Source organism: Saimiri boliviensis, chromosome 10 (genome assembly GCF_048565385.1).
Source record: "Saimiri boliviensis isolate mSaiBol1 chromosome 10, mSaiBol1.pri, whole genome shotgun sequence".
Classification (NCBI taxonomy): domain Eukaryota; kingdom Metazoa; phylum Chordata; class Mammalia; order Primates; family Cebidae; genus Saimiri; species Saimiri boliviensis.
Window position 1 is genome coordinate 103,170,070 of NC_133458.1, and position 26,017 is coordinate 103,196,086.

Consider the following 26,017-nt stretch of genomic DNA (forward strand, 5'->3'; position numbering starts at 1 on the left):
CGTCTCTAGGACTTCCAAGACGCTCCTGACCTACACCCTCTGGGGCTGCCGAGAGCCCGCTGGGGCAGCAAGTCTTCTGCTGGCACTTTCTGCAGTAACAGGGCGAGAGTGAGTGCTTCAGGAGCCCTTGAGGGCAGGGTGCAGCTCAGGAGGTGCCTGAGCAGCGGTGGAGGAGCTGAGGGATCTGTCACGAGGCTAATGCAGCCCCAGCCAGCAAGACCTGTGTGGCTCTCCACGCGTCTCTTAGGGACTTCACGGTGTCAAGTGTCTAGAGGTATAGCGGAAGTCAAACAATAAAGAGAGTGCACTGCTGGCAGAACAAGGCACATTCGTGACAATAATCGCATATAGTAGTTAGTGCTTGTTCTGTGCCCAGGTCGTGGTGACGGCCATCATAGGCATTATGTCCTTTAAGCATTCAGCTGAGAGAGACTTTGTTACACATCATTGTCAGGTGGGGAAACGGAGGCATGGAGGTCCCACGATTTTCCCAAGGTCTCAGTGAGTGGTGGAGGCAGGATACTAAAGATACTTTGTCACCAGGCAGAGGGCAATATCCTGTCTGTTACTACAAATGCTAATTGACAGCTCCTCCACAGGAGGCCTTCTGTCCTGGCATGGGTAGGGAGGGTGCAGCCACAGCCAGCTCCAAGGAAGCTGCTGCAGGGGCGTCTTACCAGGCAGTCACTCTCTCGGGGGCCCGTGCAGCCTGCGGCACACTGGTTGTGGCAGCAGTCGCTGGGGGACTTGCCGCGGCAACGCCCGGAGCACTGCTGGGCACAGATGATTTTGGTCACTGAAAAAGAGCAAAGGTCCCCCATGAGCTGAAGAGTGAGCATAGGGTCATTTCCCAGGGAGGTTGCAGATGTAGACAAAAAAGTGAAGACATGCTGGCTTCCAACGAAACCTCATTCAAGCGGAGTCAAACCATGCCCTTTTCTGATTGGGTCTTTTTTCTCCTGATTCATTTTTCATCACTTAAGAGAACCATCCAATCAAAGTCTAGACTTTGAGACCTGCTAAATAATTAGATACATCTTGGGCAATGCAGGCAGCACAGACAAAGACCAAAAATATCAGCTGGGAAGTAGCGTTTAGAAGGGCCTGACAGCCACCGCACAATTTGTCTTCACGACAGAGGGTCTTTTTTTGACTCTGTCGTTGAGCTCATGGCCCCAGATTTCTTGGCCATGGAGAGGCTGAGCCAGCCAGCCATGCCTGGGTGAGTGGCCCTCTCCATCCTAAGGCAGGGTCCACACGGAAAAGTCCCTATGAGGAACCGTGCTCAGGCTTCTGTGTAGGTGGGTACCAAAGAAAGCCAGGGAGGGAGAGGCATCGAGAAGCCTGGTGACTGCTGTCGACAGGGACAAGACTTCCATTCCGGGGAAATGTGCTGTGTCCAGAAGACAGGGCTGGGCGTACCCTGCTGACGTTCACTTATTTATGACAGGCTGAAGCGCCCAAAATAACCCACCCTGGATTAACCACATGCGGTGAGATTTGCAAGACTGTCATTCACCTATCGGTTCACACCTGGCCATGCGATAAAGTAGCTGGAGTCTTCAAAGGAGAAAACAAATCCAACCACCTAAGTAAGTGAAGGCAGAGGGGGCGGTCACACGTGGGTCTGAGGCTGTTCACTGACTTACGTTTCTGGCAGTTCTCCTCCCCTGCACCCCAGCAGCTCCCATTGGGACAGCTTGGATCACACTTTTGGCCTGAAATGTAAAAGTAATAGATGCATAGCTCAGTGAAAGGGAAGGAATAATGAGAAACGGCTGACACCCTTTCCCAGGCCTGAGTTCAGCACGTTCAACAAATGAAGACAATCTTGGCAACGTATATGGCTGGCTGGTTTGTAGAACCACTTAAGAGACGCTTGATAAGAAAAGAAGATGAACCATGCACTGCTTTTATTTACATGTCAGCTGTGGGAGCTGAGGCGGAGAGTCATTACAAACACCGGCCACATACACGAGAATTTTTCAGGAATTTGAGGTTCCCTGTTTGCAATCTGCTTAGGCTTGGAGCATCCGCCAGCATCTCGCGCCGCAGCTAGAGTGTCCAGTCTGGCCGGAACTTTGGCATGGACTCACTGCTTCCTTGCCACGTCTAGTCTTGAGTGACTGCATGTGTCAGTCGTTCTGGGATTGTTAAGCCATGGCCTGTAAATAAAACCTTCTAGACTCCAAATCAGAGCGAAGCGCGAAAGGCTGCACAGACGGTGAAATGTTAACAGTGCAGACCGCCTTGTTGACTGTGTGAGACCTTCGTTATCTGGTCAATTTTTGCAGTTTTTATAATTGGCCAGTTACAAACTATAGCTGCAAAGGTCGTGTTTTCTTTTTATCAGGATTGAGAAGTCTGAAGGTCGAAGTGCTATATCTATCTACAGACAGTAGGTTAACCACCAAATTTATTAAGGAGTCCAGTCACTAGGATATCTTCTACTGTGAAGACACAGTAAACTAAAGAAGTTCATGGGTCCCGAGGTCTCCTGCAGTCAGGGAGAATTTAGATTTCAAACAGAAGAGCTGACGATCGATCTCTCATGTGATTGTGAAGCCCGGACATCAGCAGGGAGAAGGGCGCTAATGCTGCGTGGGTGCTCCTTAGAGTCATGAAGGCCAGGAAGGCTGGCATCAGGACTGACTGGGGATGAACGTTGTGAGAAAAGGAGGTAGAGAGATGCTGGCAGAGGCCGAGAGAAGGCAAGGCAGGCATGCTAAAAGGATATAGGTCTATAGAGTGCCATCCCATTCTTTCTGTACTTCCATATCATTTTCATGTAAAATTATGTAATTATGTAATTTCATGTAAAATTGTTATTTCATGTAAAATTGTCATGTAAAATAAAGTCTTCAGTTTCATGTGAAATCATTTACATGAAAATTATATGTAAAATTATTTACATGAAAATGATATGTGAGTACAGAAAGAATTTACCATGTACTTATATATAATTTTCAAATTTCTATTATAAGCTTGTAATCATTGTATAAAAAATGTTTAAGACAAAAATACGTCTTCCTCTAACAGGTTAAACATTTGCCAACAAACTAAAGTCTCTTTATGACTCTAGTGTTGACCAACTGTGACAAAAAAGAAATGCAGGCACATCATATAAAATATGGATAATAGAAGGAAGCCAAAAGAAGATATGGGACTCATCCAGAGTTAATCAAGATAGACATATAAGTCTATGTATATACAGGAATTGGAATCCCGCTATACATTGTGTTATAATCTTAAAAACCCTGATAAAACATGATCATTTTTCCATGCTTTTACTGTGAAGACACAGTAAACTAAAGGAGTTCATGGCTTTAAACATGTTTCTGTCTAACATGATTAGCAATAGCATGGCTGCAGCATAATTAATTTAACCAATCTCTTATCTTTAGATACATAATTTGTTCACAAAATTTACCATAAATAAGGCTGCAAGGAATTCTTGTATAAGAATACGTTTCTACATCTCTTATGATTTTCACTTTTATTTCTTTTTCTCTTATTCCTAAATGTGACATTCATGGGTCAGAACTATACATACTAGTTTTAGATACATTTTGCAGGCATATTGCCAAGCTGGGTTTTATTAACTTATATGTCCAAAGGCAGAAACATGAGAGTTTCTGTTTCTCCACACTCCAGCTGACCCAGATGTTTAAAAGCAAAAGGAACCCAGATACTTAACAAAGAAAGATGTGATGCTTTCTTAATTTACTCTGATCTTTATTACCTTAGAAATTACAGTTTACTTTATTTCTTGGTGATCTCTGTGTGTGTGTGTGTGTGTGTGTGTGTGTGTGTGTACCCACGTAAGCGCACATGTGTGTCACAGAAAGAGAGACAGAGAGAGAGAGAGGGGCTGCTCATGTTCTGGGCCAGGTTTTTATTAAGAGATTAATCTTTTTCATAGTTTTTCAAAGACGACTTCAGATAGTGATATATCAAGGATACTAACCCTCTTCATGGCAATCAGACACTGCACAATGTTTTCCTGGTAGCCATTAATATTTTTCATATGAAAGTTTTCTTTTATGGTGCCAAATTTTGGCTTTTCTTCAACTTGATATTACAAAATATTCATCTATATATTTCTTTCTGGCACTTATATATACATTAAATATTTTAAGTATGTAATATGTATTTGGAATTTATATTACATGGAGTGGGTGATGGATTTATTTTAATTTTCTCTCAAGTAAACCCATTCATTCTAACTTCTAATGCCCAACTTCAACAAAAACATAATGCTGGGCACACTGTGAAATTGTTCTGAATCTCAGGCATCTTGTCCGTAAAACACTTAAATCATCTCATGAGATTTGTTTTGGTGAAGACTAAATGAGACCCGTTCTGAGCTGGAACGTGTAGCGATAAAGCACCAGTCAAGAGAGGGGCTTTCTTTCCCACAGGAGCCTGGCAGCGTTCTCAGCTTGCCTCTAGACAGTAAGAAGGAAAATTCAGGTATCAGGTCGATGGTGAATTTGCACTCTGCAATACGACGAACCCAACATACCTAGTTCCTTTATAAAAACCCTTTATATTTCTCTCACTTTGGTATTTTCGCCCCTAATTGTTAAGTCATTCTACACAGTTTATTGAATAATGAATCAGTCCCTTACTGGCCTGAAATGTCCATTCTTTATGGACTTTTGATTTAGCTAGGCTTATTCTTATTGTCTTTCTTTATGTCTATTCTTAAAGCAATACCACATTGGCCTACAATTCAAAGCCCTGTATTTAAATCTTTTTACTGCATGAACCCACTGTTCATTCCCCTTTCCAGCACTTTCTTTGTGGGTCTTTCTGACAGTTGTGGTGCAGAACACGGAGGCTGCCATTGTGGGCTGCCTGACCTGATCCGTGGCAAACACTGGCCCCATCACTGTTCCAGGTTCATCAAAAAAATAAAATGTGCACAATTAGGCTCCCCGGTGTCTACCAGACAGGTGAGGAAATGCCAACCTTGATCTCATAATAGGAAAATCTGCAGTGTAAAATAAAGCTTTCAGTTTCTTGCAAACATAGTAGGTGTCAGGATGGGTATCTGGCGGAATAATTTGTTTATAAAACAAAGAGGCTCAATACCCATGTACACGGCAGCATTATTCAAAGTCAAAAGGTGGAGGCAATCCAAGTGTCCGCCAATGGGTGAACAGACCAGTGAAACGGAGCGTACATGTGCCTTGGGATATTCAACACGTGCCACGTGAATGAACCTTTGGGACACTTTGCTAGGTGAAATAAGCCAGACACAAAAGGACTGATACTGCAGGATTCCACCTATATGACAGCCCCAGAGCAGTCACATTCATAGCGACATCAAGTGGACTGGTGCCTGCCAGGGCCAAAGGCTGGGAAGAAAAGAGAGAGCAGAAGTCACTGTCTAATGGGTAGAGTTTCAGCTCTGCAAGACAAAAGAGTTGTGTGTGTGGATGGCGGTAATGGCCGTATACCAATATGAGTGTATAATGTCATGACATTATAACTTTCAACAGTTAAGACGGAAAAATCTTACGGGCATTTCATCATAATCTATCCATAAAATAAAAATAAAATAAATATATAAAAACCCAAAGCCCTCTAGTTGATGATTCTGAAGATTCATGTCAGCTCCTTTTTTTTTTTTTTTTTTTTTTTGAGGGCAGAAAACAAATAGAGACTGCACAGTCGTGGAGAAACAGAGAGGTGGGAAGTGGTAACCACAGAAAGGCCGGGCCATCAGGAAGGGGCATGGCCCAGGGGAGCTGGGTGGGTGTGAGCTTGCATCTCAGAGTCCCCCATCAGTGCTAGCCTTGGCTGGGGCGCCACCCTGACCTGCGCCTGGTTCCCTGCCAGGCTTCCCTACAGGCAGCCTCGCTGGTGAACAGGACAGGGACCAGGCCACCAACATTCTAGGAAACATGGACAGACTTCCTTCCCATAAGCAGTGCCCAGCTTTGGGTGTGGCTCCATGTGGCAGTGTTCACGCCCTCAGCTGGGGGTAGATTCAGCCCCAGTGTTTCAGGAGGGCCGGGATGCCCCAGCGTGCAGGAGTCTGGCCAGTCTCAGCCGGGCAGGCTGGGAGAGGCCCCGGTGCTGGCCGCCCGTGAACAGCCGCTCTTCTTAGGGCACGAGGGCTCTGGTGTCCCTGCAGGGGACCTGCCTCGGGGGGCCTGCCCTGCCAGCCAGCCAGGCTGCCACCCACCACGAAAAGCCGGTGTCTACATCTGTGGTAAATACATGCTCTTCCAGTGATGAGATATTTTGCTTACTACTTTTTGTTTCTGATTAATGTGACTTAGTAAACACGGCTTCTCTCCCCGCCCCAGCGCTGCAGAGCTCCCCACGTAGGAGCTGGAGGCAGAGCTTGTGTGTGTGACACTTACAGCCAGCCACGTGGTTCTGGAAGTCCATCGACATGTTGCTGAGAAAGTCGTTGCTGACGATGTCCCGCCACTGGATGCTGTCCACGTTGCACAGGGCAGGGTTGTTGCTGAACCGCACAGCGCCATGCAGGATTTCTGCGCGAGAATGGAACCGCAGTGAGCACCCTTTCCGGCTCCTTTAAATTCCCATGAAGGATGTATGCGCTCTTCACATTTACATGCTGCTAGCATTAGTCCTGTGAACTTCCCCGGGGGCGGTCAGATAAAATAATTAATGATAGTGCCATGAAGGAGTCAGGGATTTCTCTGAATTGGGCTTTGAGCAATGATTAGAAATTTAGAAATACGGGGAGGAAGGAAGAGAATGGTTTAAGTCAGTAGTCACAGCACAAATGATGTCCTTGTGGTAAGCTGGGGGTCCCTAGTGGCTGATCAGCTGGACTGGAATGTCCGCATGATGTGGGGGGTAGGCAGCACAGGGAGGCAGGTCTGGAGGGAGCGCTGCAGCCCTAGGTGCTGGGTGAGGGGTCAGCCTCCCCCTCGCATGCCCAGGCGAAGCTTTCCATTAGAGAAAAGGGTATGAGAGTGACATGAGGCAAGAAGATTCTGAATGTGTGATGGAGACACTGGACTCCAGGGATGCACAGGATGGTCAGACTGTACACCTGTTTCCAAGGAAGAGCTAAGAGAATACGGGGTAGTCAGGGATGGAAACACTCAAGCCCGTACAAAGGGTGAGTGTTCCATCGATGACATTAAACATGAACGTTGACAGAATGACTTACATGTACAAAACCCCATGCAAGTGCTGGGGGCTCTGCAAGGATGAATTAGACCTGCAGGCTTCTACCTGGAGCTGACAGGCTTGGGGACAGACATGTCGCACACTCTAACCACCTCATGCCCAGGGAGACCCTGCCACACAGGGAGGCTGGGTACCTCACTAGCTGACTTATAAGCACTGCCTTCATTCATTCTCACGATGGTGCAATGACCGTCTGTGACTCTACTAGAGAGAAAATCGAACTTCAATACATAAAGCAGTGCCCAGTGCCCCAGGCGGGAAATAGGCATGTTGTGTGCACAGAGTACCAACACGGGAAGGTGACCCCCGAAGATCCCAGAGGCTGCTGGGAAAATGAGCTTCCCACAAGGGGACAGGCACACATCTCTTAGAGGAGCATGGAGGTGAGGGCCAAAGGCTTCCTGCAGACAGGACACCCAGTGCAGGGAAACCGCGGAACAGGTGGGACGGCTTCTTTAGTGGCTGTGCAGAAGCAGGGAACTGAGGGAGGACGCCTGCGGTCATGAGGGCTGAATCGTGGTGCTTTCTTTATGAGGTTGGAGATAACAACAGAGCCATCTGTGGAAATGCTCAAAAGGAAGCCAGGCACAGGTGGATGGAACTCAGGAAAGGTCAGGGCTGGAAGCACCAACAGGGCCGTGCAGGCTGCTGGGGCAGCTCGGACAACCCACCCAGGAGCTGAGTGAGAGCAGCGGGCGGACAGAACACAGAGGGAGAGTCAGAGCCAGGCCTTCAGCACACGTGTAGAGTGTGTGACATGTCTGTCCCCAAGCTGTCAGCTCCCAGATAGAAGCCTGCAGGTCTAATTCATCCTTGCAGAGCCCCCGGCACTTGAACAGGGTTTTCATACATGTAAGTCACTCTGTCAACGTTGATGTTTAAGGTCATCGATGGAACACTAACCCTTTGTACAGGCTTGAATGTGTTCAACCCTGGCCACTGCCAGAGGAGGGCCAGCACAGGTGAGGGAGGCTGCAGGGGCCACTTCCCGGTGGCTTAGTGGAGGAGGCGGGCACCCAGGAGTAGCGGAGGCTCACCCCGAGGCAGGTACTAGGTTAGCTATTAACAGGACCACATTAACTCATCTGCAGCTATACAAACCCAGTCTTGGTTCAAAAACCAATCACACCAAGGAAGTGGAAAGAGCTGTGGAGGCCTATTCCTATGGTCCTCGACTTTTCTCCGCCACCTAGGAAGGATGTCACCTTTTTCTAGCAGCTATGCCATCCGCATTTTTGAAGAGGAGGAAACAGAGACACAGAGGGGTTGGAGAACATGCTCCAGAGCCATCTGGCTGCTGAGGGACCGGACCAGGCTGAAACCCAGAGGGTCTGGCTCCAAGGTCCAGGCACCCACATGGGCTGCCTCCCTCCCACACAGTGTGTGGGGCTCAGGGAAGGAACTGGTGTCCCTGGCCATCTCACAGGAGGTGCGCACAGTACCAGCGAGTGTCAAGCACGTGTGTGACTGCTCTGAGCAGCAGGGGGTAGGGGGGTCCACACAGTTGTATAGGTGGTGACCCGAGGAGCCATGCGGCGAGGGGCTGGCCTGGGTCCCAGAGCTGCACCCCTGTTGGGCTCCTGTCACTCCCGCTATGGCTCCCTCTGCTTGGCATGCCTTTCATCACACCACTTTTCTGCCAGCACCACCTCCCTGTCAGAACTGCATGGCACAGGAGGGGCGTTGCGAGCCCTGGGGCAGAGACAGTGGCCATAGCGGGCTTCTCTCTCCATTCACTTGTTGGGGGCCTCGGGGGAGGGACTTGACTGCCATTTATTTTTCTGTAAAACGGCAGAGCACAGCCAGTCCCCAGCTTACCATGGTTTAACATAGGTTTTTGACTTTGCTATGGTGTGAAGGCAATTCACATTCAATCAGCCCTGAAATCCGACCTAATGATGCCTTCACCCTCGGAGGGGTCCAGCCAGATAGTATCCCATCATAAGTCAAGAGGCATCTGCGCGATGCCTACTTTGAAGAAGGGCTGTGGGCGTTAAATGAACTTACCAGTTCACATTCTTGGCCCTAATCCTACTGCACAGTGAGGCACAATTACTGCTGCCTCCAGTTTTTAAAAATCAATTTCCCCTCTGTTTCCTCTTACAGGAGCCTCACACGTCTGGCTCACAAAAATTCAAAGTTCTAGGACACCTCATTCCCTATCCTTAACTTACACACGGCTTTCTGTGTAACAGCGCTACTCTCAAAACTGTCCTCCATGCAGGCTGATTTTTACCGCATGTCTTTTATCCTTGAGGTTCAGGTAATAAGACTGGCAGTTTATTCACTGCCTACACACACAGACTCCTGATTCCTGCCCAGCTTGTCTGGTTACACTCTCCTTTACTCAGAATCTTTACGATTTCTTACTAAATCTCCATGTTTTCTTGTGTCCATGGAAATACTGGTATCCCGCTTAAATCTTGCCATCCCAGTATCTGCCATCTTCTCAGTAACTTCCTCCAGCAGTATCTTACACACACAGCTGGCACTCAGTGCACATGTACGGGATAAAAATAAAAGTCTTCTCCGAGGCATAACGGAGTGACAGGCTCGCTGGTGCCATCGGAACTGCTCTCTGCATTTACAGCCTCCCAGCCTCGGCATCCCAGCCTCTCACCTTGTAAGTTTCTCATGGGCAGCTCCTTCAGTCCCATTTTATTTGCATCATAGTTGGATAAGACTGCTAAGGCATAGGAATTTTCGTAGAACATATTTCCTCTGATGATCTGCAGGTTTTCCAAAGGAATCCGCTCCACTGTGTTGAGGGCGATGAGTACATAACCAGCCACCTCCTGGATGGTCTAAGTGGAGAAAACATAAGTACGTGATTTCACTTTTGGAGAACTCAAGAACTCAAGGTCTAAAATAAGTCCCGGGAGCCCTAGGACACCCAGCTGAAAGCTAATGCACACGAGTGCTCAACGAATGTAAAACAGGTAGATGACTGCAGCCGTGGACACGGGAGGTGGCATGTCCACACGATCTGCCATGATCCCTGCACACTAGCCTTTGATGCCTGTGATAACGAGCAATGACCAGTGTTTTGGAATGCTGTGTTCTCATGCCGCATGGGGTCCAACACTTTCCAGTGAAAGTGGAAACTAAAAAGAATTACTTTATATCTCTCTCGTATTATTTCTTATTTAAAAAGGAAAGGAAAAAGAAAAACAGAAGAAGGCTAAGTAAATCCCATCCAATGTTCAGTGACCACCAAACTCTGATGCCTTCAGAGCTGGCTCGTATGGGCTCATTAGCGTCTACTGTGAAATAAGAATTCTGTGATCAGCTGTGTCAAATTCTTCGTAGCTTGAAATCAGCTATGGTAGTAGTATTCACACTAAGGAAATACGCAAATGGTGCAAAGCAGGGCTTTTAAAAAAAGTTTTTAAGAGCCGGTATGGCAGCACACCATGACCAAGGCAGTAGTCAGGGATAAAGGTCAATGGCTATATTGACAGCAGAACGTCAGACTAGCCTGTGTCTCTTTCATATTCTTTTTCTAGCTATTACTTGACACTAGCTGGTAAAGTGGCTTTCTCATAAAACTCTCACTGGCAGCTCTCTAAGACTTGTCATTGCCATTGCAAAAATAAACACACTTCAAGTGAATTTCTGCCCAGGCCTTTCTCCACTGAGCTTTTCTCCAGTTTTATTTGTGTAGGAAAATCAAAGTCACCAACCTTTAAGAAGGAAAGATCATAATTCCTCTGCACGTAGGTAATTTCCAAATTCCCAAGGACCACCTCACAGTTATTGAACATCCTCTGGAGGCTGAGAAAATGATCTTCAAAAGTGCCCAGCTGTGTGAGCTTGTTGCTCGTGCCTTGGCACACTGAAAGAAAAAGAAAGATATCACATGAAATACTGAGACATGTAGCAAAACTAAAATAAAAGAATCCCTCGAGGTCCAGGTAGTAAGGCTAGCAGTTTATTCTCTCCCTGCACACAGAGACTTCTCCATTCCGGCCAAGCGCATCTGGACACAAAGCTTACTAACTTCGTGAGCTTTAGGGACTGATAATACAAATTCCTACTAAAGGCCACATCAAAGCAAATGTAATAAAAGTTTATACAAGGTGCAATTCATAATAAGAGATATCTTGTCCTTATAATGCATGGCATTGCATAAAAATGCCAAAAGAAAAAAATGAACGGGTGGCTGGTAGATGAACATTCTGTGAAAGTCTCTAAGACAGGATTAATCTGTAAGAGTTCCAGGAGGCGAATAAGTTTCACAAGGCATTTCACTAATGTAACTGCAGGGTGGAGTTAATAACTATATAATGAACTTTTTACGAGGCAAAAATATGTCACATTGTCATGTGTGCAAAGAATGTTTACAAACATAACATACACTGGGTGGTAGTATACACAAAACTGTACACCTAAAATCAGTGACAACAGTGTAAATTAAAAACCTAACTGGCTGGAGATTAAAAATATCATTCAAATGAATGCAGCAAAGAATAAATCAAAGGTCTAACTGTAGAATATTCAGAAAATAACAAACATCAAAATACAATTTTTAAAAGCACCCTCACCTAGTGAGAAACCCACACATCCCTCCGTGGGTCCACACTCCGTGTTGATCTGCCCAGCACAGGGGGAGGCACAGTGACTTCCCTCACCACACGCAAACAACCTTATACGCCCGAGTCCTTAATGTTTCAAGGCATCAAACTTAATCCAAGAAAAAAGTTTAAGGGACAAAGTTAGACCATAGAAAGAGATGTGGTCATCCATTTTTAAAAGCAAAGGAGAGGATTATAATGAAGTTGTATTTACAGATCTAGCTCTTTGAAAGACATGTTTAGGCAGGCAGAACAAAACAGAGTCTTGGGGCTTTTGAGGCAGAGAGCGTGTAAAGGAACTATAATTTGAACCCAAATTATCCAGAGAGTGAGGAAATATGGCCTCTGGCTTTGGATGCTGGATTCTTCCTCGTCGGCAAACGGGCTGGGCTCCTGCAATCACAGTAACCAGGTGGCAGAGCACAAACCATGGCCAAAATCAATACACTGGCACTTTCTCCACGGCTTTTTACATGTGCATTTCCATTTTATAGGCTTCTTTGTTCCTTCCCCATGGGAATGATTCTAAAGAGCATCATCTGACTGTCTGCCCTCGCAGTGAGCCATGGAAGTAAGCACATGTTCAGGCAGCGCATAAGCAACCCAAAGCACTTACATAAACATTAAATATGAAGCAATCCTCACATCCTCTTTAACCCTGCGGGGATTTCCCTGTTCTTCCCTTCTGTGTTCTCATTCAATTTCAGCGGTAGCGAGAACTTACAGCTGGGAACCATGAGAGTTTACAAGATGGGGTCCCTCTCTTGTATCTCCAGGGGCAGAATTATTCCATCATTTTTCCAACCATAACTCTGGATTGACCCAGCGTCTCTGGTCTGCTGTCCCCCAGGAGTATGGGGTAAATGAGGTTGCCCTGAATGCAGCCACAAGTCGGAACAGTTGTATGGTTGTCTGCTACTCTGAGTCCCTAGTTCTAAAGTCCTTAAAGATGTCAGCACTGACGGAGGTACAGGGTCGTGACAGTAACATGTGGCCTTCCGGTTGGTACACCTTGGAATAAAAGCTGTTTTCCCAGCTGACAGACTATGTCTTCTAACTCTCATTCCATCTCATCAGCTGTGGTCCAGGTAGCTGCAAGTGTTGGTTGGGCCCCTATGCCAAACAGGTGAACAGGGTCAACTAGAACCTAGGGCTGAAGCACATCGAAGAAGAGCTGCTTCAGGGTGCAGAAGGATGAAAACAGGCAGCTGCTTTCATTTTTTTTTTTTTTTTTTTTTGAGACGGAGTTTCCCTCTTGTTACCCAGGCTGGAGTGCAATGGCACGATCTCGGCTCACCGCAACCTCCGCCTCCTGGGTCCAGGCAATTCTCCTGCCTCAGCCTCCTGAGTAGCTGGGACCACAGGCACGCGCCACCATGCCCAGCTAATTTTTTTGTATTTTTAGTAGAGACGGGGTTTCGCCATGTTGGCTAGGATGGTCTCGATCTCTTGACCTCGTGATCTACTCGCCTCGGCCTCCCAAAGTGCTGGGATTACAGGCCCCAGCTGCTTTCATTTTAAGTAATCAAGGACATCAGCTAGCAAGTTTCTCTCAGTTGAACCAAATTATTTTTATTACTAAATCAAAGAGTAAGTGACTTTCGTTCATAAAAATAAAGGAAAATATGCCATTTAAGATCAATCTATTATAGAAAACAATATTTTAAAAATACTGTACCTGTGCTTTTATTCATTTATTCAGAAAGTGCTAAAGTAGCCCCAAGTGACACCCTGAAAGCCCCTTCAGGGCTTATTTAGCACTTTTTGAATAAATGAATAAAAGCACAAGCCTGAAAGCACTTCGTTATCAATGAAGATAATAACCCTTGTTGTTTACAATTAGCACGAGTAACTTTTATATTCAGAAAAAGATCCTGTATTCGGGAGACAGTAGCAACATTACCTATTCTTGATGTAAATCTTAATTCACAAAACATTTTAGGAAGCAACTGGACAATCTGTGTAAAGAAATAAATATGCTTCAATTCTACATCATGGATGATTCCACTTTGGAGAACTTCCTTTGAGGAAACAGACCTTATGTAGAATGTTGTTCATTAATTTTGTTAATAATGGCAAAAAATTGCAAAGAAACTTAAATACCCAATTACCCAACATGTCTATTCTTGAGAACGAGAAGGCAGTTGACATACTATTTGATTCAACGTAAGGCAAGTTAATCTTGAATACTATCCTGAGTTAATTACTAAAGTATCGAAAGAGAACATGTAAGATGGTTTCTTCTGCAGTTTTCACCTGTCACATACCCAAAAGGAGACAGTAGCTTTTAAGTGAAATCTACAATGAGGGTCAGAAGGACTTGGTCTAGGTTTTCTGATTAAAACAAGGAATGATCTTGGTTCCATCCTTCTACCGATTATCTCATGTTAGAAATATAAAGCAATGAGAAAATTTAATGTGAGATCACTTATATGAACAAATTATTTAAAAATTACAGTCACAAATTAGGTAGATTTAAGAAAAAATTGCAAAGAGCAAGAGGTTTTTAATTAATCCAGGATAAGGTTTTTGTTTAGCTACTTCCTCATAGTGTGACTTTGAAATACGCCCCCAAGCTCTCTGTGCCATGCTTTGCTCAAATATAAAAATGGTGATAATAACATCGACCTCTGTTGTGGTTTGAATGTGTTTTCCAAGGTGCATTTATTGGAAACGTAATCACCAATGCAACAGTGTTGAGAGGTGGAACGTTTGAGAGGTATTATAATTAGGTCATGAGAGCTGGGTCCTCAGGAACGGATTAATGCCATTATTGTAAGGGTGGATTAGCTGTCCTGGGAGTGGGTCCTTGATAAAAGGATTAGTTGAACCCCCTTTTTCTCTTCCCCACCGCCTCACATGCATGCTCTCTTGACCTTCCACCATAGACTGACGCAGCATGAAGGCCCTCAGCAGCTGCCATGCAGATGCCAATGCAGTACCCTTGGACTTCCCAGTCACCAGAACCATGAGCCAAACACATTTATTTTCTTTATAAATTAACTAGTCTGGGGCTGGGCGAGGTGGCTCATGCCTGTAATCCCAACACATTGGGAGGCCGAGTTGGGCAGATCACTTTAGGTCAGGAGTTCAAGACCAGTCTGGCCAACATGGTGAAATCTATCTCCACTAAAAATACAAAAAAAAAAAAAAAATTAGCTAGGTATGGTGGCACATGCCTGTAATCCCAGCTATTCAGGAGGCTGAGGCAGGAGAATCACTTGAACCCGGGAGATGAAGGTTGCAGTGAGCCAAGGTCGCACCACTGCACACAAGCCTGGGTGACACAGACAGACTCTGTCTCAAAAAAAAAAAAAAAAATTACCCAGTCTGTGATATTGTTATAGTAACATAAAACTAACTAAGACAACCTCCCAGAAATGCTTTGAAGACTGAGTGAATATTAAAATTAACTCCCGAAAATGCGACAGGAACATAACGTGCATGTGGACCCGTGTTAGGGGATGTCAGTCACTCTATATTGTCTAAACTGAGAAGTTTGCATTCTGCATATGGACTTACTCAAATGCTGGCCTTTAAACACAGTTACTTTACAGAATATCAAATCAGAAAAGAAAGAAGAATAAAAGGAAGACATTGTACTTTAAGAATTACATAAAATATGTATTTAAGACTAGGTATCTTCGAAGTTTATTCGAAGAAAGAGTTAATATTAATTTAGTGCTATACATTTGAAAATCAGATAATCAAAGTGTTCGCATCAAGCTCCATAAAAAATGCCACCAGTTTGCTCTATTTCCTGCAAATCTGAAGACAAATTCTACTGCATCAGGAGCGGCAGCCCTATGACCTGGGTCTTCAAAGCACTAACTTTTTGTCCTAAAATTTTATTATGAAGATTTATAAATGTATAGAAAAGCTGAAAGAATTGTACGGCAAACATCTTTATGTTAGCATTTTCCTACGTTCACCTTATCACAAGTCTATCCATCTGTCTGTCAGATGTGGTCTGCTCTGCTTTTGGATGCATTTAAAAGAAAAGTTGAGATATCACGCTACTTCACATTGGCATATCACTAAACAAAGTTCAGTATTAATTTGCAGTCATCATTGTTTTTAAGGTAACATTCACAAACTGTGAAAGGCTTAACCTTAAGTGTAGCATGTGATGAGTTTTAACAAATGCACAACGCTGTGTGATCTGAACTCCGGTCATGATCTAAACTGTAACTTCATCCTTCATGCCCCTCCCAGTCCGTCTCTGCCCTCATACAGCAGAAGCAACCGCTGTCCCCATCCATTTTCAGTAGAGAATAGCTTTGCCTGCTTTAGAACATACCTGGACTCACACAGCACTGCTGTCCTGAGCAAGGGTTATGCCACAGCACAGTAGTTTTGGGGTTCATCTCTGCTGTGCTGCATTTGGCTGTCAGGGGCAGGTTAGGGAAAGTGGATGTAAGAAGTTATCTGTGCATTCTCGTTGGACATCTGGCGTGGGCCCGTGGTCTTGTTATTCTTTTTCTTAAGAAAATCCCCACTTTAACTGAAAATGAAAGCAATTGCCTCCTTTAAGTCTTTAAATGCTCCTGGGTTTGTGGGGTAGGCTCTGTGACCTTCCTCTGCCATTGTTGGGGTGTACACCTCTCTGCCCACAAGCCTGGGCAAATCCATATTACTGATTAAGACACAGCATTAGAACAAGTTCCTCCAGATTTGCCCAGATCCACTTAGACACTTAGAATTGCCTAAGTAAAGCTGTAATTGTTTTAACGTGTTTTCCCAGCTGTGCATTAACAGTTGCTGAGGGAGAAGCTGAGCTCTTGTCAGTGTCTCCCTCTAACCCGCAAGTCTTCTCTGCTTCCATCCCCAGCCCAGACCCTCGCTTCTGCGCTCCCTTTGCATCTCTGAGATACACTCAAAGACCTACCCCCTAAAAAAGATGCTGGACAGGAGGTGGAGAAATAGGAACACTTTTACACTGTTGGTGGGAGTGTAAATTAGTTTAACCATTGTGGAAGACAGTGTGGCGATTCCTCAAGGACCTAGAAATAGAAATCCCATTTGACCCAGCAATCCCATTCCTGGGTATATATCCAAAGGATTGTAAATCATTCTACTATAAGGACACATGCACACGAATGTTCATAGCAGCACTGCTTACAATAGCAAAGACCTGGAAGCAACCCAAATGCCCATCGATGATAGACTGGACAGGGAAAATGTGGCACATATACACCATGGAATACTATGCAGCCATCAAAAACGATGAGTTCGTGTCCCTTGTAGGGGCATGGATGAAGCTGGAAACCATCATTCTCAGCAAACTGACATAGGAACAGAGAATCAAACACCACAGGTTCACATTCAAAGGGGAGTGTTGAACAATGAGAACACATGGACACGGGGAGGGGAGCACTGCACACTGGGGTCTGTGGGGAGGGACTAGGGGAGGGACAGTAGGGGGTAGGCAGTCGGGGAGGGATAACATGGGGAGAAATGCCAGATATAGGTGACGGAGATGGAGGGAGCAAACCATGTTGCCATGCATGTACATGTGTAACAAACCTGCATGATCTTTACATGTACCCCAGAACCTAAAATGCAATAAAAAAATATAATATATATAATATTTATATATATCATATATTTATATATAAATATTTATATAAAAATATATATTATATATTATATAAATATAAATATGTATATTTATATAGAAATATTTATATAAATATATATATTTATATAGAAATATTTATAGAAATATATATAGAAATATTTATAGAAATATATAGAGAGAAATATTTCTATAAATATAACTATATATATTTATATAGACATACTTATATGAATATAATACATATATTTATATAGAAATATGTCTACATAAATATTTCTGTATAAATATATATACAGCTAGTGCTCGACTTATGACCACGGTTGGGACCGCGGAACGGTCGTAACACGATGTGGTCGTAAGTTGAGTAGGCCATATGCACAGTTGAAATGGTGCACACGGAGATGGTAGAGCTGCCGGAAGCTGGTCCTGTCGCACGCCCAGCTGGGCGACGTTTGCGCTGCCAGACACGGAGCAGCTGTGGCTAGTGACTGTGGACGTAAAGTCGAATGGTCGTAAATTGCATAGGTCGTAAGTCGATCAACACCTAAATATATAATAATATATAATATATATAAATATTTATATATATTTTTATATATAAATATATATAATATATAATATATAGATATTTATATTTATATAAATATTTATAATATATAGTATATAGATATTTATATTTATATAAATATTTATATATAATATATTATAATATATATTTTATATAATAATATATTATATATATATAATATATATGTATATTTTTAAAAGCCTGTTCAGCAACTACATTAGCTTAAGTAGCCACCATTAAATTCGGTCACATTGTCCTGCATTCTCTGCTTCCTAGCAGTGATCACTACTCATTATTAAGTAAAATTAACTTAACAATAATCTTGAAATTATTATTTGCCTATGAATTTGTTATCCATCTTGCCCTACCAGAAATACAGATGGTCCTCAACTCACCATGGGGTTATGTCCTGAATAATTTTGTGGACATGACAGTATTTCAAAATACAAAGCATAATATCCCCAAAATGCCGGAGACACAGTGCGCTGTGGCGTGGCGGCTGTTTTGTCTGCTGATTGCACGGCCGATTGGGAGCTGTGGTTCCCAGCCACTCCCCAGCATCGCCAGAAAGTATCGTACCAGACATCAACTAACCCGAGAAAAGATTACAATGCAACAGCAGAAGTATGGTTTCCATTGAATGTGCGTTGCTTTTACACCACTGTAAAGTCAAAAAATCATAATTCAAACCGTGGTTAGCCGAGGCGTGTCTGTACAGATGCGTGTGTGCATACACGTATGTGTATATATAGATAGCTTGTTGGACCTATTGGTATGAAATGGACACACACGTTGCATTTATATTTTTGTTGTGAAAGCAATGGATGGCCATGTGACCAAAGTCTTGGATGACTTATCCTGGGTTTCTCTGCCTTTGTCATTTCCATGGGCCTGAGGGAGACAGAGGAGGAGGCGAGTGTATTGGAAGAGTGGCAGCCCTCGCCACTTTCTGGTTGGTCATTATAAAATATTTCTAACTTAGTCACATATTTAATTAGGCCTTAAAGGCCAGAGGAGGATTTTTCCTGCTTTCTTGCTGAAAGATTTAAGAAAATCTCAAATAAGATGGATGGATAGTTCATTTACAGAATGAACTTAAAAATATATAAGGAAAAGATAGCGAGTTTACCAGAGGTTCCATTGAATCAGGATTGGTGATTTCTTCTGCTTTACTAAAATCTCAAAATAAGCATGTATACACATCTCAATGTGCTAAAATATGTGCAGAAGCCTGACAGGAGGAAGATACGCCATGTGGTTAACAATGACCATTTCTAAATAGTAAATTTCTGGGTGTTTTTCTTATTTACTTTTCATAGTTTTGTGTTTTTTAAATTTTCCATCGTGACCATGTATTACTTTATGCTAAAAACTTACCAAAGAGAAAATTAACAAAAATCTATAAAAAATTTACAACAAACAATGTTAAAGAAGGCTAAAGGCTATCTTAAAAATATATTCCTTAAAAAGAGATATAATCGTGTACATCTATGAAGACACTCAATTCACCCCATAAAAACAACTGTATAAATTGTGACTCTAGTACCAGACTAGTCTACGAAATGTATTTAACCCATACAATAGTTTGTAATAATGGAAACTAGAAAACCTATAGCTGTGAGCCATAATACAATAATTAGATAAACAAAAGTAAATACACCGTTTTATTTAAATTTTCCTTGTGGGTTTAATCAAAACTTCTGTGGAATTACAATTTATTATAATTTTGAAGACAATTTTTATTCATTTAACACATTGCATGTTTTTCTCTCAGCGTTTCCTTATTTTATCCTAGTTTATTTCACAACTAATAAACAGTTGTTAGCTGATATGCGTCTGAACATACCTGTCAAACTGAATTTGATTCTATATTGGAACTTGAAAATGCACACATGATACTCAAAAAGTCCTTTTGAATTTCTGATAACCTGCCACGTACATTATAATATACCTTCCGGACTAAACGTGCCAAGCTGTGGCAGGCCCGACACAGCTGCAAACTAACATAACTCTAATTAATTTAATAAGCAGAAGACCTGAAGATAACATTTTGTTATTTTGAGTTAGGGAACATAATATCAAAACTGGTAGACTTCCAACCCATGATTCTCCTTCTAGCCATTAAAATAATCCCAAGCCGAGCTTTTGTGATGTGTAAAATATACACTAAGTAGAGTGAGAATACCTTTGTAGATTGTCCCACTCTCTTGGGAGTTCACTGATGCTTCTGACCACGGGAAGGCCAGCTCACAAGGGACGGGGGAATAGGCTTCCAGTGACATCAGCAGACTTCTACGGTGTGGAGATTGTCATGGTGCTATTATGGGATGATCTCCAGCAGTTATCTCAACACGCTGGGGCTCAGGGCTCAGAGTGTTCTGGTTAACATGGGATTAGCTCTGTGAATTTCGCAGGGCAGTTGTGAGCAGTCCTGAGATCACGGACGTGAAAGGGCTTCGGAAATCATAGATCTCTCTAAATATGAAGCATGACACTGAAGATTCGCATGGCAGCAACTCGTGCAACCTGTTTCTGCCTATGTGTCTTCAGCGATACCTGTTTTACCTCCACTGATTTTTAAACTAATCATCTTAAACCACATTCCATTTTTTATGGGCAACTGAATGGTGGCTAGTAAATAATAAACGAAATTGACCTGTTATTGCACTATAAGAAACAAAATGGAACTAAAAAAGATTTCAGAAAGCAATACCCATTGATCTGTTATGTATTCAATACAATTAATTCATTTTGAGTCCCTACTATGTGTCCCTTCGCCCTGGCAGGCAGCTTCTCAGAATGTTTCCATTTTAAACAATGACGCACAGAGATCAAGCCTCCTGGACAGAGGAAAGCAGATCTGAAACTGGACCTGCATTGGCTGCGGTGGGCATCGCTGAATCCGAAGAATTGGATGTGGCTGGGGTGGGCCTCACTGAATCCTAAGACCTGGATGTCACCGGGGTGGGCCTTGCTGAGCCCTGACTCCTGAGCGGGGGATACTGGAGAAAGGACAGGATGCTGGCTTGGAGTCAGAATCCCTCTGTGTGAGTGGACAGAGCCGTGAGTGTGCTGGGCCTGGCTTTCCTTCCTAGACGGAGCGTGAGTAAGCGCCTCCTGTCAGACCGGCATTCTCCTTCACTTATCTCTCCTCTGGGACTTTTGCTTACTCATGTTCAGGGGCTCTCTCTTTACACATGGGCATACTTTTGAAGTGAATAATACTACTTCCCCTCCAGAAGTCTGCGGGCCAGGCTGGTGCTTGCACTCTGCGCTTCCCTTGAGTCCGGGGCATCTGCCCTGCTGCCTCAGGGCTGTGTGGCTCCTCCAGCGGTGCCTCATGCCTGCCAGGGAAGGGCAGTGCAGAGTCAGGGCAGCAGGAGCCCCAGCAGGTGTGCAGGCCCCACAGCATGGGCACGAGGCCCTGCAGAGCTGGCCTCCCCTTCCCAGCTCGCTGGGGAGCCAGTGGCACCACGGAACCCAGGGTGAGACAGAACGGGGCAGTGTGGGCATTACTATCACTGAAGGTGAGGTCAGAGTTGTCTGGTAGAAGGAAGGGGAAGATACAGAATTCCTCAACAGGGTTGGCATCAAAGACCACTGCTGGAAAATCGGCTTCCAAACCTGGCCAGCTGACTTCAGGAAGCCAGCACTCAAGACTGCCCTGTGCTACTTCTGTCCCCCTCTGACTTCACTTTCCTCTTTGTTACCGGAGAGCTGGTGAGCACCGGGCAGTAGAAAGGTGCCAAGGGCGGCTGAGGGCCGAAGACACACAGCCCAGCCTCTGACACCCCAGCAGGCTTGCTGGGCAACTGGCTCTTTCTTCCTCAGCTTTGCATGAGACAGCTCAGTGCTGCACGCCAGGGTGTAGCTCTTCTCTTCCTAGACAGACCCTCAGGACGGAAGGCATCCCAGCAAGGCCATGTGCAGGTAAAGAGAGCAGGGCTGCCGGGAGTTCACCTTGCTGGGCGCAGTCCCACCCAGCCCACACACCTTCTCTCCTCTCTCTTCTATCTGGCTCAGACCCGTGACTCACTCCCTGATGACAAAGGCTGAGTAATATTTCCCATATGGAGCTGTTTACTTGCTGGTTGAGCTGTCGCCCCAGAAGTCATGTGAATACCAAGCATGGCTGAGAAGCTCTGTGACCAGGTGGAGTCAGCTGCAGAGGTGGCACGATGACCCTTCCGCCATGCTCACTCCACCCTGCTCTGAGATCCACGCCAGGCACCAGAGGTCGCTCGTTCTTTTGTTCATTCATTCAACTACAAGATATCGAGCAAAGCAGTGCAAAGCCTGTAGCTAAGAGTGAATCAGAAGTACTCACTGCCCTGAAGGAATATCTGAGTCCTTTGGGGAGGCAACTTTACACATGAAACAGTCACAGGACACCTCAGAGCCATGCAGTGTAGAGGTGTCCTAAAGAAACACATGTCAGAAAGAGAAGTCATTGGGCTCAAGAGACCTGGGACAGAAGCACCTATATCCCTCATTATCAAGCAAATGAAAACAATACTTCGCATTCAGACTAGAAGAATACATTGCCTAACAGTGCCAAGTGCCGGGCTTGGTGACTTCACCGTACGTAAAATACACAGTCTCACCATTTACCATTAAAAATAAAGTGTCTTCTATTTCTTCGTTTTGTGCGTTTCTTCCCCATCTCTGGATTGTTGCCCACATTCTAATTGGGGAGCATGAGTGATTCTCCTTCCTGGTTTGTTGATACTTATCTATAAGAATCACATCTTCATTCATTCTTCTTATGGACAAAAATCCTGAAACAGATGTGTAATTTGCAAGGAAATGAAAGGTCTCTGACTCAAAAATTGGGATTGGAAAATTTTTTTTGCAAATGTTTCTCTGTGGAGAGATTTTGTTTGAGTTCCACGGGAGGTGCATATCCACCCCAGCCCAAGATGGCTTAAATGCGCTTCAAAAAGTTTTCTTCGTTTTTCATTCATGTTTTTTAAAAAAATCAATCTGTACTGCAGAATTGTGATTTAAGGCCATCTCTATAAACATACACACATTTACATTGGTTTACTCACGAACATTGGAAAAAAAACCAAAACCAAAAACAAGCACAAAAGTCCCTCTTTCAAAAAAAAAAAAAAAAAAAACCGACAACCAAAAATCTAAAGAAAAGAACAATCACTAAGACACCCCGAGAAGGCCGGTACACCAGTGTGACGTTTTCCGAAAGCAAAGATGCTCCCCGCGCTTGCCCCCTTGACCTCCGCAGCACTGGGCCACAGAATGGCCACGTCTGGCTGCGCCACTGCCACTGTTCCATGACAGCCGTTAGCCCGGGGGGCTGCTGGAAAACTAAGGGGTCAGCAGCAGGGACCTCAGAGCATACTGGGACACCCAAGGGCCATCTGGACTCTTCCGCTGAGGGTCAAACATGCAACTCTCACTCTCAGTACTGACAGAAGCGGGACGGCAGCTACACTGAACTGCTGGGAGGCTGAAGGCGCTGCGTGGCTCTGGGCTCGCTGGGGGAGAAGCGCGTCGGGAGGCTGGAAGGGGGTGTCTGAGGAGCCCAGGCTGCCCGCCTGAGGTTTCCAAGCCGCTCCAAAGGTCTGAGCTGGCAAGCTGCTGCTTCAGGCTGGAGGTGTTCCCTGAGTGGCTGTCATCTTTTCCTCTTTACTGTGGGAAACAGATGAGAAACAGTAAAAGGAAGCAAAATAATCTTCCTAAAAAATGACTGGCTCGGTTTCACCAACGAGCCGTCTACCGTTTGCTTTTTCAAGTCATAGAAACATGTCGTGTCGTCAGCAGAACGATGGAGCCGGTATTTCATGTTCATGTCATCAAGTGTTTGAAGAGTGAAAAAAAAAAGAAGGTGGAAAGCCAGCCTCTCCCCCGGGCAGTTTAGTCCACGGAACCACAAGCAGCTGCCTGTTACTGGCACATGTCCGTGGGCACCGGCCTCAGTGGAGTCCGCGGTTTGGAATCCTGATGCCACCCTTATGAAGCCAACATCTTAACCACGTGGGCCTGTTTTCTTCATTTGTAAATCAAGGATGGACTCCCGTGACTCCTAGGAGGGGAGCGAGAGGGGAGAGTCCCTGGTCAAAGCGCCTGGCCCTTAGTCAGATGTGAGTTTCAGTGAGAACTGGAGGGGTCACACAGGGGGGACTCCTGTCTCCAAGCACTCAGAGGCCGCCGGCCCACCCTCCTGCTCACACGTCGGGACCTCACCACAGATCGGGGCACCTGGTGCTGACCACAGCTGACCGGCCCGCCTGGACACAGGGACGCGCCCATGGCTTGAAAGGAAGGCAGCTGGCCTTGTGTCTAGCAGGGATCCGTGCCGGGCAGTGCAGCTGTGAAAGTCCCTTCAGGGAACCCTGCTCTCAGAACGGTCTCCACCCCTCTTCTTTTTCATGTAGAAAAGGCCCTCACCTGACCCTCTCTGGTGGTTTTATAAGCACGGTTGGATTTGTGTGCTGTGTGTGTTTTCATTTACGCTTGTTTTAAAATGAACTATCTCCTCACTTCCTACTTAACTGAAATCCCCCTTTTAAGTTTTGTTTTAAAGTGGGTGAGGGGATGTAGCAGCGTGAAGACAGACCATGTCCCTGGGGCGGGCGTGACAACTAACCACCCTGTTACCCCAAACTCATTCCTGGGGTCCTTGACGCAACCTGACTCAAAAATCACTAACAACTACCATGTGAACACGGGAGAAGCCGCAGCCCAGTTTCTGCCACAGAAGAATCTTAATTTTGGCTCAAGACGTTCTCGAAATAGGGCCGTACTCCTGTTTCTAGAATATATTAGTCCTTCCACGAGGAGAGCCACCAATGAACAGACCAGTCCCTGCATGTAGGCACTTGATATTAGATGGCTCCTCCACCTGAAAGCATTTGGTCGGGAGTGCCATCCTGAGCTGGCTCTTTACTGCCCCAGGCCTGAGTCTAGAGAAGAGTCAGCCTGAAGCTCTTGCTGTGTCTCAGAGCAGGGCTCAGCAAACCTCTTCTGAACACAGCCAGAGAGTACATGTTGGCAGTGTTACCCATCACACAGTCTCCGTCTCAATTATTAAACTCTGCTGGGATCATGCGCACACAGCTGCAGACCCCAAGCAAATACACGTAGTTCTCGCTTCAATAAAACTTTATTTGCAAAAACAGAAGGCAGGCTGGGCGTGACCCCTGGGTCGTGCTTTGCCAGCCCCTGTTTTAGAGAAAGGCCTAGCAGGAGATCAGGGAGTACGAGATGAGTAGCCCCTTCATCCTGTACTTTCTAGAAGACTGACCTGGTTGGAATGATTCATTTTTCCCCAAGGCCAAAGTCCACAAGGATTTTCTTAGTGCTAAGCTCCTCCTGTTTCATCATTGCCTAAATAAAGGAATTGAAGTAACATAAGAGGTCATGAAACCTGGGAGGGAAATGCAGGATTGGGATTTGATATTTGTGTGTGTCTGTGTGCAGGGAGGTGTTGCAGCTCTGTGCTGGGCATGATTTCTTCTAGATGGGGATGCTCCCCTCTTACCCCTGCCACTCCCACCCAGGACCCCTGCCTTCCCATACTCTACCAGATGGTTGCCCATTCCACTTGGACCATTCTGAGCGACTAGGAGCTTGTGAAGTCTACTCTTGCCATTGACAACTCTTACCACATAATTGCTCCTTATGTTGAGCTGAAACCAGTCCCTTGATAATTGCCTTTAGCTTAAGACAGATGCAACGTATTGCTTCTCTACCTTACAGCTCCGCAGATATTTTAAGACAATAACGGTTTCTCATCACGTTTCTCACCCTACTTTCCTGCAGATCCCTCGCCCCCGCAGCCCTACTGGGAATTCCACGTGTGTGGCCTCCTCGCACAAGCACATCCTCTGCAAAGGCCTCCCTGGCCAGATCTGCTCCTTGGCTTCCATAGTCCCTACCGCTGTCTCTCGTGTATGAGCACTCGCTCACCCTGGAGTGCTGAAAGCATTCTATTATTTCACAGCACATTTTGTCCTTTAAAGAGATAATATGTCATCTGAGAATAGCACAGACATTTTATTTTCTTTAGCTTATTGTTTTGAGAAAGTAGCAAGCAATAAAAAATTTTGTTGAATTACTGCAATGCATGCATGAACATCATATATAGGT

General features: G+C 44.9%; 1 protein-coding gene across 1 annotated transcript in view; it reads right to left on the bottom strand.

The window, feature by feature from the left end:
• Nucleotides 1-26,017, bottom strand: part of EGFR (epidermal growth factor receptor) — a 198,864-nt gene that overhangs the window by 57,626 nt on the left and 115,221 nt on the right. The window contains exons 2-6 of the mRNA XM_039462033.2: nt 10,866-11,017; nt 9,803-9,986; nt 6,378-6,512; nt 1,650-1,718; nt 678-796 (exon numbers count right to left, since the gene is read on the bottom strand). Of these exons, the coding sequence (XP_039317967.1) occupies nt 678-796; nt 1,650-1,718; nt 6,378-6,512; nt 9,803-9,986; nt 10,866-11,017 (659 nt within the window). The remainder of the gene's footprint in view (nt 1-677; nt 797-1,649; nt 1,719-6,377; nt 6,513-9,802; nt 9,987-10,865; nt 11,018-26,017) is intronic.